Here is a 16787-nt window from a genome sequence, read left to right on the forward strand (position 1 = left end):
GACCCCACACCAAGGTGGGAAGCCCTGCATCCAACCGGGGCGAAGGGACCCGCGGACAGCTCCCCCAGCAGCAGTCCATATGCTGCAGCCAGTGAGGAGGACCCCCCTGAGGAAAGACTGAAGTTAAAGAAAAAAGAAAAAAAAATTAACATACAAAATAAAGGGGCCGTACAATAAGATGAATAAAATGAACAGTTAAAGTAATAAAAATACATAATGGATGAGTAATGATAATAACACAAGAAGGAATTAAAAAGTTAATTAAAAGACTATGACCAGAATTTATTTGGATGTTTTTGACATTATCAAATTTTGTCTTTTACACTAACCTTGCCAGCAAGTTGATTTCTCGCGATATTTTGAGTTCACAAATCTCTCAAGAAACCATCTTGCTCCGCTCCCGCATTCACTGTTCGTACCAATGACGTATATATAGAGCTAGACCGCTCACTGCTCGGCGGACAACAGCAGCGCCATGGTAAATCGGCGCTGACTTCCGGTAGTGGCAAGAAGCTGTGGCACGCTATTTGATCCTGTGTAAATACACCAACTTCAAGGCCTGCTTGTCATCAGTAATGGGACAATATGTGTTATGTTATGGCTTTTACTGTTAGCAGACAATAAAATCTCTGTCCCAGGCACGTTTTCACGGCAATCACAGCGTTGTTTAGCCCTCACAGACAGAGACAGAGACCACCACACAATAATGAGTGCTGAATGCTGATGCAGTGATTGTGTCAATAACAAATGTGTCATACTTTCTGCAGCATTAGTGTTTTACTTACCTGGGCTCTAAAAAATATTCGAACCAATGCCAAATAAGAAAATTAGTGTTTTAAACAATTTTTCTCCAATTCAAATTATTCAGTTGGACTTTGAAAAGCAGCACATGCAGTAGAAAAAAATTCCAAATTATGTTTTATTGTAAAGAGGGATGGAAAATTCACAAGGATATCAACAGGGCAGAAAACTCGTGCACGTTGTCATCTACAAGCTAAACTAATCAGCTTAACAACCTGCACGGTGGTTTTTCACAGCTGCTCAGACCCACATACCCTGGAATGGTTGCTTTTTTCCTCCCACAAAAATGGCCATAAGAAGTTTCTGGAGGAGCAATTCTTGCAGTCAGAACACACAAATCTTCTGGTTGCCTCAAAACAAAGCTTCAGCTATTCTATTTGTAAGTCAGCTGTGGAATTCAAAACAATGAACGAATTAAGATCCTATGAAAAGCTTAATTTGCTTTTGTTCTGTTAAATGTGAAGCAGATGACTCTGACACCTGAAATGGCAAAGAACTTTCATGAAAGTTCCACAAACACGTCAACAAGAACAGCTTGCAAAAAAGTTCTTGAGCAAGAAATCAAGCAACATTATTTATGTAGTACCTTAACATACACAGAGGTTTTTCAGAGTAAAATGTAAAAAATAAAGTAAGTAGTGTAATAAAAAATGAAGTCACTTTAATCAGAAAAGGTTCATTGAATACAATGGACACTCATTTCTAGAATAATTAAAACTGATTGAGTAAAACAGCCAAAAGAAGACAAGAAATAGAAAAAAATAAAAGCATGTCAGACACTAATTGCAACAACCAACAGAAAAGAAGTTAATTTAAAGTAAATGAAAAAAAGTGCAGATAAATTTATTAAAAGTATCGTACAACATTAAAGTGTAAAACTTGTAATTTCCTCTACAGCAGGTGATGCTATGACTGAGTGCACATTGGCATATGGATGTCATCACTGCAGGACTGTGATCAATCACAAACTTTCAGGCAGATTGCAGTATGTAGACGGCATTTATACAGCACATCATGCTTCATGATGAACCATCAAAGTTCAGTCAACCCTTTGAGTTTAATTTGCAATTTTCATAAATATTCAACCTAAATGCGTGTTGTATATATGTCCCAATTTCAGGTGTTGTGGAGTTACAAACAAATTACATTATTCTGGTAAAGAAACAGGGTCTATCAACATCAATTTACCTGTAATTGAAAATTAAGTGTGATCAAACATAGTTAATAGCTTAGATAGTTTCCATATGAATGTTGGGTATCACAGCCGCAAAACTGTTTAGATAATGTTGTGGAAGGCAAAAGTACAGTTATCTGTGAACCAGTCATCATCTCATGAAGCATTAACAAACATTGATCTCAGTTCTAGTGCACTGTGTGGGTGAGCAATGTGCAGTTACATAATTATATTTACATATGCTGGATGTCACTCATATGTACTTCTAAACAAGGAATACCTTTATATGCATCAAGCATGGAATGAGCATCATCAGACAGGGCTTGTATTTCCTTGGTTTTAGCTAACATGGCCTCCAACGTCACTCTGCAGCGCTTCTCTCTACGTTTGGCATTGTTGAAGTCCTGCCTCAGCTTTTCATGCTGTACACTTAGATCGTCATATTTCCTCTTCAGGGTGTCAATGTCTGTACGGTATGCATGGTGTTCACTAACAGCAGCACTGCCCTCTTCAGGCTCTTGTTCAGGCTCCATGTCCATGTGCTGGTATAATGCCACTGCTGCCGGGCTGCTTTGGGTTGTCCTCACTGCCATCTAAAACATTTGACAAAAAAAATTAACATGCAAATTCCCAAAAGATTTGTTTCTGTTTCACCAATACCTGAAAGAAAACATTATCACAACGAATGGCTGCAAATCACTAGCCAAAAACCGATCCTGAATCATTTTCATAGCCACACAAACTGACAAGAAAAGTACTAAACTGAAATAATGAGCAACCATTAACAATTAAAGAACATAACCTTTTTCTCTGGTTTCCCCAGATTGAGGGATGGTACAGCCCCTGGCCTGAGAAGCTTGTGTTGAGCATGTTTTGAGAGGATGAAGTCCTCCTCCCTGAAATGGTTGCTGCAGACATAATTATGATCATCTCCTCTTGGTCCCCACCGCTTCTCTACTGATGGCCTGTATCCATTGCTCTCTCAGTGTGCTGTCCTTGGACTGCTTGGGAAACCTGAAATGTGTGGCATATTATAATCCATCCATAGACAATGATGCACTGTGACTGTCATTGAATACTGATAGTCACACCAGCTTACACTGTACAGTTAGTGATTCAGCTAAACTGGCTGAGTGCAGCACTCAAGACAAGGTCAGAAGGAGTTTCTGTTTGCAAACAAAGAAGCAGAGCAAATTTGAGGCAGAATGCCCCAAATAAAAGAGCCACTTACTTATGAAAGGAAATATTACAAATCGACTGGTGCAGGAGATGGCAGCACACGACTTCACCATGGTCAGATATTAGCCACGTCCATCTGAAACCATAACAACAGAGACACTTAAATTAACAGGTTCATGATGTGATGATTGCAAGGTGAGTGTCAGCATGTTTCCTTTCACTTACATTCCAGAGAAGGAATCACAAAACTGGTGGCATTGAAGGAGCTAGCAGAAGTGTTAACTGCTAAGTGCTATGCAGCGACGTATGCACTGTCAGTGTCAGATATGATCATGCCGTGCTGCTCACCTTCTCAAACAGATTTCTAGTTCATTAACACATATTTTCTGATGACAAAAATAGCCTTGTCACCCGTCACAGGTCAGAGTGAGACCACAGGCACAGGGGGAATGGCGAGCCATGAGCATGACAGCGAACTGGGAACTCTCCTGAGGAGAGTCTGCTCAGCTGCAGTCAGTGAAAAACCCAGCCAGTGCTGGTCTAGGGCCTCCTGGTCTGGTGTTCTCAACGTATTTCAAGCATTGTGACTTGATTCCAACACAGAAGTTTACTGTACCTTGGTAAATCACGAAACACAAAGTCACATACCGCGCTGGCGTTCCAATGTGAAATCCCCGTCTTGCCACTACCGGAAGTCAGCTCCTATTTACCGCCTCTCAGCGGCCAGTGAGCGGTCTAGCTCTATATATACGTCATTGGTTCGTACAGAGCCAAGTTGGCACGGGCCAATCACGCAGCAGTATTCGTGTGTGGGGCAGGATATCCGGGTGTGAAGACGACACCAAGCGCCAGTAGATCAAAACAAACATGGCAACGGAGGACAACGATCGTGTAGATGCTGCTATTAAGTCAGTTTTAGCTGAATCTCCTGTCGTTTCTTTGAAGGAAGAACAGCGAGAGGCGCTTTGCGCATTTCTGGATGGTAAACATGTTTGTGCTTTTTTACCTACGGGTTTTGGTAAGAGTTTAATCTACCAATTGGCTCCGCTCGTTGTGAAGATCCCGCGATTGGCTAAAAACAAACCTGTCAGAGGAGGGACATACCGTTGCATTGTCCAATCCGTGCCTCTTTCCTCCGAACGGATTTACATGGAGCGGTCCCAGATTGATATTGTGGAGTACTATCAAGTACTACACAATTATTAATCTGGCTATTGCCAGGTTACTTTTACACAGGTCAAAGGTAAATACATGATCTGTCTGTAGGGGGCGCTGTCTCACTGCTGACTTCTCTGTACAGGTGATAAACTCAGGTGTTGATCAGCAGTGAGACTTTATCCACCACAGTTCAGCCTCAGTGCCATTAATATAGACAGTGGCGGCTGGTGGTGAAATTTGTTGGGTGGGCTAACAAATGCATAATACAGATTAAATGGTTGACACACCACCTATGATACAGTTACATCTATTACAGGTACACTATACTTTTTTAGTGCTCTACATCTCTCACTCTCACTCTCTCTCTCTCACATATACACACACACAGGTTGTCTCATCAGCTTGCACAGCCACAAATCCACAATTCCTTGTTGAGTCCATGCGGTATCTCCTCCAAAAAGTAAGCATGAGAAACAGAAAAGTGAATTCATAGCTATACTTGCCGTTAGCCAGTCCTTTCTGTCAAACCAAGAAATGCAAAACTTATGATTTTGCCGTTTGTCCCATTGAGTTATTTGAACATCGTTTGGCCGATGTGATCCCAGTCTCTTAACTTCCAGCTTTTCCTCCAAAGACATTGAGGAAAATGGACAAGAAAGCAAATAATTCACCTCGTTCATGCTAACGGCCGTCATAGCTTAACTTTGTCTCCCTCCTTCCTAACTCTGTCACAAATGGCAGCACCGGTGTGTCAACTCGCTGCTAGAGATAGTAAGAGTTGCGACACTCATGCTCTCGCAGCGGGGCGGTCACGTGGTTCATGTAAGCCTGAATAGTTCCAAACAGGCAGCGCTGTCATTTCCTTCTATGGGACTGAGAGCGGCGATTTCACGGTAAAAAAGGAATAAAATCACACCTCCAAATACTTGTTTGATTATTAATTCATTGGAGTATGTATGTAAATGTCAGTTTTACATTTTGAGCCGTAAGGTGACATATTAAAGACACTTTTGGGGTTTTGGAGGGAATGTTTCACATTCGTGTTAGCATGGAAAATCGACTTTTACACAGAAATGTAAGATGATTGAAAATGTTAATTTTTGCCCAGCTGGATTATTGTATTTCCAGGCAATGTCTATCTTTCTCTGATTCACTTACCCGTAGTCTGGCAATTATTGAAAAGCAGAGTAACAACAGTCCATTCAGCAGATAGTGTCCAACCACTTCTGATGAGGCAGGAGTTGACTCACTATAACCATTTTAAGACATACACAAAATATATATTCAAGAATAACAACTCATTATGTTTTGATGAATGAAATAGTATGTTTTATTGACAATGGGAGAAACAATGAGGGTCTTCGTGTCTTCAGTGAGGGCTCTCGGGATACTGGCGGATAGATAGATATGATAGATATTAATAAATATATTTGTTAAATACTTACAAGTATAAGTTTATGTATTATAAAGGGTCTCATATAAAGGACGTAGTCTTGACAATTAAAAAGAGGTAGCGATGTAGCTCGGTAGCTTTCAAAGAAGAGCTAACAAGCACAAGGCAATGCCTGAAATTCGGTCATCTGCTAATATTCACAAATACAGATAAATGTATGCACCACAAAGGGCTTCTGATATAATATAAAGATGTTAAAATTAAAAAGAGGTAGCAACTCATCAACAATTAATCCGTCAATATATCCCTGGAGATAACTTCACAGCTAACAGCAGAGTCGAGCTAAAAAAAAGTAGCAGAAATTCGGTCGTCTACCAAGATAAAATATATATATAATTACGCTGCGCAAATACAAATAAAGCTCAGCATATGCATCATAAAGAGCCTCTGATAAAATATAGGCAGTTGACAATTCAAAAGAGGTAGGCATTTCATCAACTTACCTCCACATATACTGAACGACCTGCAGTGCAAATGAACGCTGGCTATCACTGTCGAAGCCGTGCTTGGAACTAAACAAGCCTCCACAACCCGGAAGTAGACCGAAAGAAAGCGTACAACGGCACCCTATGGGAGTGTCGCAACCATAGATATATACAAACGCTACATGTCTCGAGACGGAGTCGGCGGCGTCGTCACTTGGCGGCCATCTTAGGACAGGGGACTGCTCTGGCGCACTGTACTGTAGTCAATGGTAAGGTAGATGATTTCCTCACTTTAACACTCATAACTCGCTCAGTTCTTGATTGATTTACAAACGGTTTAGTTTATTACAAACCTTATTAACGTGGCTATGATTCAGGCTCAATTCCGAAATCGCAGCTTTTCGTTTTGAAAAATGCGGCATAGTTGTGTGTCTTTTCTGCCTGGCTACTCACATTGAAGATGGTGTTACTCACAATCTGATTTTCAATTATTAGGTTTTCCTGAGACCAGCGTTTTTTGAGAACCGAATCTTTAGGCGAAATTACATTCTTTGTGGTTGTGGTTGTATTTATTTGCTTGTTAAGAGACTTTGATTGAGACCTTAGACTTATTGTTTGTATACATCTATGCCTGGATTAGTTAGCCTGCAGCCGAAATGCATTGTGGGTAATGTAGGCACCAGGTTCATGAAAAGAAAAGACATCATCTCTTTTTGTTGTGCATTGATTTTGGTTGAGCTTTGTTTTTATCTGTGCATTAGAAAGCTGATAGTAATAAAAAAAGTGCAATGCTAAATATTAAAATTACATTTACATCCATTTATGCTGAAAAAAGCTGATATCTGTGTTCATTATTATATGAATTCAATGGTTTTAATTATTCTTATGTAAGCAGTAAAACAAGTACATCTCTGACGTTTATAACAAACCAAGCTGTTGTAAAATCGGTTGAAAATTGAGCTATCTACAGTGATTTTAAAATCCATGCTCCATTGACTTTAATGTTATGAGTGATCGAGCAGCCCTGTCCCAAGATGGCCGCCATGTGGCGACGTTGCTCCCCATAGGCTGACAGCGCTCATGAGCCATCCAGTGTTTGTATATATCTATGGTCGCAACTCTTACTATCTCTGGGGCTCTGGCCCAAATGATCAGTAAATCACGGGGGCGGGACATGACACCTGTCAATCACTTACAAGAACGAAATGAATGAAAGCGGACTGTATCTGCTGGGGCTGTAAAAAATAAGCCCATTTAGAGATATTCTACGTTTTTCTTTTGACTGACTGGTGCTGTTGCTACCTTTTGTTTCACCAAAACTTAAAACAATCTGTTGTAAGTTATTTTAAAAATAATTTTCTCATCTTTTTTGTGTTGGCTTGGGAGGGCTTAGCCCTGTTAGCTCATTTATACCAGCTGTCCCTGAATATAGACATGACTTTCTCTAAATAAAAGATGAAAGTTTGTGAATAATTCTGCTCCAGCTGAAGAAGTGAAACCTAAATTGTAAATAATTCTAAAGTGCTTCAAACAGTGAGAACTGAAATGAGAGTAAAACCAAAGCAAGAGCAAAATGAAAAACAGCATCAGGTGTCCAAACAAACTGTGGTGTTGAGTTTCTCTTCAGTCAGACAGTTTTCAGCGTTCAGTCATTTCAGCAGCATTTATTCTGACAGAACTGATCTGATGCTGCTGTTTAAGAAGCTCCAACTCTTTCTGCTTTACATGACGACACTCTTATGTTTTGTTAGCATATTGTGAGTCCTGCTAGTAGATCTAACACATACCAGAAGTAGTGTTAAAGCTGTAATTAACTAAATTAAATACCTTTATATGAATCAGAAATGTTTTATTGATTCTTGAGGGGAAATTGCCTGGATTATAGTTGCTCCCATTCAAGTCTTCAATTTAAGAAGTATTAACAGTAAAAACATATAAACACAATAGAAAATAATGTAGTCTAACATCAACACAAAATACAAATGTGAAAATATAAGATGATCCCCACAATCTCATTTAATGACAATATTATACACTCATATCTGTTTTGAAATAAACGTCTTTTTTTACACTTTCTATCCTCCACAGTTCACTCTGAACCACTGGAGGGAGCTGCTCACCACAGAAACTCACTGAACAGCGGTGAAACCACAGTTTGATATTTCTGATCAAAAATTATTTTAAATCTCACAAAATTCATAAATATCAAGACAAAAGAATAAGATATTAGTTCATCACACAAGCTCCAGTGTGGATCTGTACTATTGTGGTTTTGTGACCTTCCAGAAAATTAATACATTTCTGCACATGACATTATGTCACATTAGAATAAAAATTACTATGAACAGTCTGAGCAGACTAAGATTAAATACTCCTGTTATCAAGTACAAAGTGAAGAAACAGCAAATGAAGCCCCAAGGTCTTCCATCACCTAAAACTGGCTGAATTTAGCAGATTCTACTTTTACTTTCGTTCATAACCTCAGTTGGTGAGTTTCACTCGGTTTTTAGTGACGTTGACGCCAAAATTAAATTCCCATTGGCTAAGATAGAGGGTGATGTCGTAACCACTCCCCTTGTCCCTTTATTTCTCCTATTTCATTTGTGATCGTTATTCGGAAAGTGCAGAGTGTTTTTGTCCAGACTAGGGAACAGATCACAGTTTCGAAGCCGACGGTCACAATGAAGCTCTTCATGTTTCTGCTTCTCCTGGGTGTACATGGCACGGCAGCAGGTGAGTTAGGAGTTTTGTTGTTTTTCTTTTTGTTGCCTTAATTTATGCTAATAGGAAATAGGAAATAGATATGGGTTGTTTTCCCGAAAGAATCCCACGGTCTGTTTTATTAAAATTGAATGCCTAATTCCAATACATCTTTTCAGATTATGGAAATTTTTCAAAGAATGTAACAAATGTCCATTAAACTTGAAGTTAGTAAATCCTGTCCGTTCATCCCTTTAATCCATTCGGTTACTGTTGAAGTTTAGACAAAAATCCGAGAAACTGTCAGACGTCATTTTAAGACTATCATGAGTGTACTTGTCCTTTCTTTTCATTATTGAGTCAAACATTGTAATTACCTCAGAATCATTAAGGTTGGTGCTGACCAAGCCAGGTCCGTCCAAAATGGCAGCATAAATGCGCAGCGCAGAAGTACATATACAACATGAATAAAGAAAACATAGTAACACATGAATTTATTGAAGCATAACGTTTCTTATCAAAACTGTAAATTATGCACTTCGCTTTTTCAGTCTCTCCGTAAATTTTCAACGACGCATCCGTCAAATAAGTGTCTGTCACTTTAAATGTTTAGTGTGTAGGCGACAATTCGGTGGCAGTAATCATGACGTGTAAAATAAATAAATATTATGTGAAATGAATAAGTAAAAAACCAGGTTTTTCATTTTCATCGGGTGAAGGCAACATGTTCACACAGTATCATAACTTGCCATTACACTTGATTATAATGTGTAGCTTGCAGGTGTCAGAAGGTGGTTGGTTTGGTTGTTGAGTGTTACTTTTTTCTGTATAGAGCCTCAGTCATGTCATTTGATGGCGTTGTCTTTTTCAGAAGTTCACTACTACTGGAGCTGAACAGCTTTCTAATAATCACGGGGTTGACGGTAGTTCGGTAAAGTTGTAAAGATATTCACAAAATCGGACTTACGGCATCAATAACTCATTAGATATCCGTTGTAAAAATGTAAACGATGCCTCTTTCAAATCGTTGTAAGGTAGACAATGTGCTACAAGGCCAATTTTATCAAAAGTAGCGGTCAAGCTGTAGAAATAACATTGGTGTCTATGAGCAGCCGGCTGTGCAACAAGTGAACAGAGATTGTCGGCAAATTGCAAAACTGCTGCAACAGCGAAGAGAGACACAAATATTAAATTACTTCACTCTTATATACTTTAGTGTAACCAACAGCCATCAACTGGCGCCTGTTGGTCAAACTACAACTCTTGGTTTGATAAGAATTTTTTTTCCCATAATTTTTGATTAAGTTATAGAGCAAAGATATTGAATTTTACTATATATATTTTACTATATATAAAGGCATTGTTTGTCTTTTCACTATGTATATTTCATGAGTTAATGATGTCAGAAGTATGACAGTGAATATCTTTCCAACTTTACCAAACTAAATCAGAATTAACCATTTTATTTTATCTAAAACCAACATCATTTGTTTTCAGTATTTATTTTTCAGATTAAAGACATGAAACTGTTAGGGAGTTGAAATGTAACATTGGATTTGATTTAATAGAGAGGATCTACTTTCTCAAAACTTTAAAACAGTATGTGTTGAGGCCAGTGGGAGCCAATGTGAAGAGTCTTGAATGAATGCAGCTGCAGTCTTTCTATTACACTGTTTCATTTTTCCCCCCATAAATTAATAATCGAAGCAACTAACAATCACTAAAATACATTGACTTTGCAATTTTTATTTCACACTTTCCATGATCAGAGTACAGGGATGAAAGTGAATCACTCCAATATCTTTGTTCATTTAACATTAAAATATTTAATTTCCACTTTACAGTCTTTGCTCTACTTTTCTAAAACTGTGCGGATACTACTGCCAATGACAGCCTTGTTTTTTGTATGTTTGTTTTTGTTTTTTTCTGTAGGCTTGTGTCCAAATGCCCTGCCTTTTGGACATGTGATGTGGAAATTTAATAAAAGAAAAATATTAAAAAAAGATTAACAGTAATGCAGAGCAAAATTGTTCAGTATAATCATATTAATAATTTTACAATCTGTGACTCAGTGTGAATATTGCTCTTGCAAATGTTTTTTTTAAATACATAACTATTGTGTGTTATACTTTTTAAGATTATTGTTAAGTCTAAATGGTAATTAGCTGTTTTAAATCTTTATTTCACTAACACATGCTAAATCAACAGGTGTGCCTCAAATATGGTTTCAATATCAAGTTAAATGTGGCTCTATTTTATCAAGACAATTTTCATATATTAGAATGTGGGAAAAAAAGTCTTGTAGGTTTGTCAGACAGAATTTCACCTCCTACACTTGCGATTACTGTTTTGTGGGCCTCTCCATGGTGACAGCAGAGAAAGTAAAGCCTTGTCTAGACCAGTACTAGAGGAATTCAATAATGACTTAATTTGAAATGCCTTACTTTTGGAAATACGATATATTTACTTAAACTGAGGATGACTTTAATTGTTCTCTATCTGTTTCCAGTCATGCACTCCTGGAAGGCCTTTTATACAGGCAGCACTGGTCTGAGTGAATTCCCTGAATTTGTGGCGTTGAATCTCCTGGATGATGAGGTGATGGGCTACTTTGACAGCACGACCAACAGATTTGAGAGCAGGCAGAGCTGGATGAAGGAGAACCTGGGCCAGGAGTATGACGAACGACAGACAAACATTCTACAGGGCAACGCACAATCTTTCAAAGCAAATGTAAAGATTGCAATGGAGCGATTTAATCAGTCAAAAGGTAACACACACACAGATACGCATTTTCTTGTTTATATGCATATATATAGACACACACATATATGCTGAGACAATAGATGCAACACATCATCTTCAGAATTGTATACAGAAGACCAATGTCCTTGAAAGATTAAAAATCAATATGTGGTAAAATGACTACTGAAAACATCCATCACGGCGAATCTTAAAATTTATGATGTGATCTTTGTATTATTCAAACAGGGTCAACAGTTTACCATACATTTAGTTTATTTACTCATCTGACAGTTTCACTAAACACATACTTTACTGACACTGTCCATCTCAAATAAATGAAAAGACTACTAATATTTTAGCTCGTCTGTGGTTAATTTTTATTCACGGTATCACAGTACAAATGTGGTTTTCCAGCAGAACTCATAGATTATTACTACTGTCTGGTTTCCTAAGCTTCAGATGAAACAGGCTGCTTCTGATAAGTTATGTGACACAAGTTACTGAATAGTCTAATAAACCCGATCGACTGGACTGAACATGAAAAATGTCTTATTCAGGTTTAATCTTGATGACAGATTTTAAAATACTGGTGTTTTCCAAAAACAATATATGGTAAAATTAAATTTACTATAGAGTGTTGATGTAAAAATAAATACATCACCAAATCTGTAATTGCTCAATAGCAAATGATGAAACAATAACTTTTATAATTACAGCTATGAAAGAACTTTCAGATTTTCTGTTAAGTGTAGTTGTAAATTAAATATTAGTCTGTGTTGGTTGGAGAAGAGACAGTAAGATTTAATTTTACATTCTGGGAAATTGGCGGGCATTTTCAAGAGTGTTACAATGGAAACAATAGATTGTATAAAAAAATACGTAATTAACAGTGAAAAGAAACTAGGAGTCCAAGTAGTGTCTACATTGTTTGTTTAATTACTGTCACTGTTTGAAAGGGGTTTAATATTTTTGATTTCTTATTTTTGTTTTGTGAGTCTCAATTTTTCTTTTGCACTTCTCAGTTTTCTCAGTTTGCTCATTAACAGTAAAGAGATATTAGAGGGCCAGGTTTTCTCTCTGCTGCTCTTCTGTTGATCTGATAAACTGTCAGTCACATCCTGCAGCTCTGGAAGTTTCCACAGACCTCTGACCTGTTAGCATTCAGTCTGCATCAGCCACTAACAGGAGAAACTACTTATTTCCAGTCAGTTTTCATCACTGATAAATGAAATCTTACTGCTGACATTAGAGAACCTTCTGGAAAATATGTCACTGTGTCTCCAGAACTCTGAGTTACTGACATTTATTGTGAACAAACACTAGTCTTTCATGCATATTTAACCAGCTAAATCTGAGAACACTGTTTAACTTTATGTGTTTTCATGCTGTTTTGGTAAAGACCTGAAACCAAACTAAAGCACCTAATCAGTGGAATAAATGTTAAAATATTTTCTTGTTCCTTTTCAGTTCATAAATGTGTTAAAGTTTAGATGACAGCCAGCATGTGTTGATCAGTTTGATCTGGTTAAAGCTCCGTTCAGTTCTCTCCTGCTCTCCATCATCACCTATTCTGTGTTTTAATGTTCACATTCACTGTGTAACTGATCTCATTTCATTATTTTTCTGTTTCTGCTGTCAGACAAGTGATTGAACAGAAACAGTGATTTGTGGCTCATAAATGCTGAGTAAAGCAGGAAAATCAAACCTCCTGTTCTGTTGTGCTGAGACACTGCTGTTATTCTGTACATTCATTAAAACCACATTGTTTCTTATCAACCTGTTTATTGACACACAAATATAACAGGACAATGATTATTATTAGTTTATATTTTAGTGTGTATTGATCAGTTATAGTTGGAGGATCTCCAGCAGGTGACATAAGTAAGTCCTAGTTACTAAACACAGTAAAAAGCAGAAAACATGTCAGTTCCATGATCCAGTCGCTGCCAAAAAGTAAAACTACATTAGTGTCTGCTGACAGTTAAACTGAGCACTTCAAACAAACACTACATCCACAGTAAAGCAGCGTTTTCTCCTCCTGAGAGCAGAGTTTTTCCTGCACGTCGTCCAGATCGTATTAAAACATGCAGTAAATCCAGTAACAGTGTCTGTGCAGCAGCTTTCTGCCTCCTCTAACCCTCTCTGTGATCCACAATGCAGCTGTTGTCATCAACCTGTGTTTGTGTTGAGTTTGTGCGGCGACTGGATGGTGATAAAACAGTGATTTAACAAACGTCTCAGCTCCACAGCGCAGGAGTTAGAGTCTGTGTGGTTAGCAGGTCACCTTTATGAGCCACAATCTAATCACTGTTTAAGCTCATTGGTTTGATAACAGAGAGAGAAAAATAATGGAGTGACAGCAGCTCAACTGTGTTTGTTAAAATTCAGCAACGTTCTGTGTGATGATGGAGAGCAGGAGAGGACTGATGGGAGGTTTAACCACATCAGACTGTTTGGTTGTTTTCTGAACTGAACAGGAACAAAATTATTTTACATTTTTTTCTTCTAATTACGTGTTTTGGTGTGTTGGAAAATCTGCACCAGTACAGCATGAAAACACACACTGTTAAAGAGCATTTTTAGATTTAGCGTCTCAGCGTGGATGTAGCTAGCAAACGAACTAACAAGCTAGCTAGATAAATGCCAGAGAATTGTAGATGTCTGAACTTTAATTTTAGAGAAAGTTTTTTTTTGTATTCTGACCTGAAGAGGCTAAATCTTTTTTCTTCTAATGATGTGTTTCAATGTGTTGGAAAATCTTCACCTTTACAGAAAGTGATCTGCCATCAGCAGTGAGGTTTCATAAATGCATCAGAGACAAACTGACGGTGGAAATAACTTGAATTCTTACTTTTCCGGAGGCTGCTGGCTGAATGCTAACAGCACAAAGACAAACTGAGACTCACAAAGCAAAAATCAGAAACACAAAATAACAGACAGACAATACAAGCTGTGATCTGAGATGAAAATCACATTTCTCTGCATTTTACATTTTAGCTCTTTGTCGTATTATTTAAATGATAGTAAAATTGTGTTGCAGTTCATGTTGGATGTTTTGTGATCAATCATTTTAAAAATGTTTTTATCAACTGACAAATTTAACTCTATAAACTACAGTCCAGATTACATGAACTGAGCTGATCACAGTTTGTTCATCAGTTATAAAAATGAAGTTGAAGCACAGATAGGATGAGATTAACTTGATTTCACCACACTGTGTCTGTGCCATAATAAACATGATTAGTGCTGAAATGATTCATGAATAAATTTGCGGATCAAGAGAGAATTCACAGACAAACATTTTCACTCAGATCATCATTTAAGTCTTTAATCAAATGAAATGTCAAACATTTGCTGGATCCTGTATCTCCTCCCCACCTCCTCCTCGTTGGACGTTACGAAGCAGAACGAATATTTGGATATTTGTCATTAATTGGGGCCGAATATCCGGAGCCCAGAAACTGCTATTCAGGCCAGACCCAGACAGTAGCAGTAAATAAAAGATTTCCCCCCAGACTCTGTGAGCTTAAAGTGCATTTTTGAGGATTTCTGGACATTTTACAGTGAAAACAATGAAGTGATTAATTAAACAATTGTCATTATATAATCTGGAATGACACAAATCATTAGCTGCAGCCCTGAATATGTAGTAAAATACAGATTAAATTAGATTACCTGTTCTGTCCTGATTCACAGTGAGTTCATTGTGTATATGTAGTAGATTTACTCGACCACAGTGTGTTGATGCCATCATGAACACAAACCATGTAGAAGTGAGAAGTCAGTTAATCAGTTTATCAATAGAAATGTAATTCACAACAACTCTGACAATAAATAATCATCTTTTAAGTTTTTTTTTTTTATCAAACCAAACCTCAATTATTTTCTGGTTCCTTTTGTTAAATACAATAATTTCCTGCTTTGTTTATATTTAATATTATTTATTGATTTAATTATCAAGAAGAAATACACAGTTAATAATTAAAAGAATAATTACTTTCAACCCTAAATATATTGTAGGATTTAATATTAGATCAGGACTCTCAGACTGTCTCCCAGTCTCCATACTGGTCCTGCTGGTCTCTGGTTCATTGTGACCCGTTGCAGTAACTCTGTTGAACTGGACTCTCTGTTCTGGCTGAGCAGGTGGAGTCTAGTGACTAATGCCACTGAAACTGTCCTTCAGTGGAAGCTTGTAGAAAACCCTGAGGACAGTCTGGTCTGTAGTTTCTCTCAGGATGAGGATGTTGTTGGACTGATGGAGTGGCTGCAGAGTTTCAGAGGCTGTGATGTTAAATCCAGGATCAGCTTTAATCTGTGTCTGCTGCTCAGGACTCCACCTCAGTCTCTCTGTCTCAGTCTGAGATGTTCACACTGTTCACATGATGATTATCTAGAAGAGGCCGATAACAGCAGATGTTGATTAACTGGTTAGAAATGTGTTGATCAGTGTGTCTTTGTGATAAATATGTGACATAAACTGTTAACAGAAGACTGTACTGCAATCTACTTTGTGCCTCTCAGGTGTTCACCTTGTCCAGTATATGTACGGCTGTGAATGGGATGAAGATACAGACGAGGCTAATGCTTTTGAACAAGATGGTTATGATGGAGAAGACTGGCTAGCATTTGATTTCAAGACAGAGACATTCATTGCTCCAAAACCACAGGCTGTCATCACCAAACACAAACTTGAAAGTAACAGAGGTTTCATTGCACAGAAGATCCACTACTACACCCAGAATTGTCCTGAGTGGCTGAAGAAGTATGTGAACTATGGGAGGAGCTCTCTGATGAGAAAAGGTAAAATCGCATGACCTGATTTAATGTCTTTGATGAAATGCTGATTTCCCTTGATTTTTTTATGTAGTTTGACATGATAGGAACAACCGTCTCAGTTTACACTCTGTCCCTTTTCTCTCCCTTTTGTCTGTCATTCTCTAACATATTTATCACCACTTTAATTCTATTTGTCTTCCTTTTTCTATTTCTTCTACTGTCTTTGCTTTTGTAATCTTTTCTTGCCTCCTTTTCACATCTCTGCATCTGTCTTCTCTGCTGTACAATTACCCCTTATCTAAATTACACTTGTAAATTACAGATTATTTTAAATCTATATGTTGATATTAGTATTCAGTTAATGTAGAAACTA

General features: G+C 37.8%; 3 protein-coding genes and 1 long non-coding RNA gene across 7 annotated transcripts in view; 3 read left to right on the forward strand and 1 right to left on the reverse strand.

The window, feature by feature from the left end:
- LOC110971776 (major histocompatibility complex class I-related gene protein-like) overlaps positions 1–16787 on the forward strand; it is a 153096-nt gene that overhangs the window by 133454 nt on the left and 2855 nt on the right. The gene's annotated exons all lie outside the window — the stretch shown is intronic.
- LOC110964532 (class I histocompatibility antigen, F10 alpha chain-like) overlaps positions 1–16787 on the forward strand; it is a 70454-nt gene that overhangs the window by 39947 nt on the left and 13720 nt on the right. The window lies entirely within an intron of this gene.
- LOC127536252 (uncharacterized) lies at positions 1363–6364 on the reverse strand. The gene is made up of 4 exons (XR_007945243.1): positions 6209–6364; positions 3207–5702; positions 2778–2989; positions 1363–2568 (listed from the first exon to the last, which is right to left on the reverse strand). It is a non-coding gene; the product is annotated as an uncharacterized LOC127536252 (long non-coding RNA).
- LOC127536227 (H-2 class I histocompatibility antigen, Q9 alpha chain-like) overlaps positions 8778–16787 on the forward strand; it is an 82169-nt gene continuing 74159 nt past the window's right edge. The window contains exons 1-3 of one of the 2 annotated variants that reach the window (XR_007945230.1): positions 8778–8923; positions 11400–11660; positions 16160–16438. Coding sequence is in view for 1 of the 2 variants with exons in the window: in XM_051956030.1 (XP_051811990.1) it covers positions 8872–8923; positions 11400–11660 (313 nt within the window). In the remaining variant the exon portion in view is untranslated. The remainder of the gene's footprint in view (positions 8924–11399; positions 11661–16159; positions 16439–16787) is intronic. The other variant, XM_051956030.1, reaches the window with a different exon arrangement.

Source organism: Acanthochromis polyacanthus, chromosome 11 (genome assembly GCF_021347895.1).
Source record: "Acanthochromis polyacanthus isolate Apoly-LR-REF ecotype Palm Island chromosome 11, KAUST_Apoly_ChrSc, whole genome shotgun sequence".
Lineage (NCBI taxonomy): Eukaryota > Metazoa > Chordata > Actinopteri > Pomacentridae > Acanthochromis > Acanthochromis polyacanthus.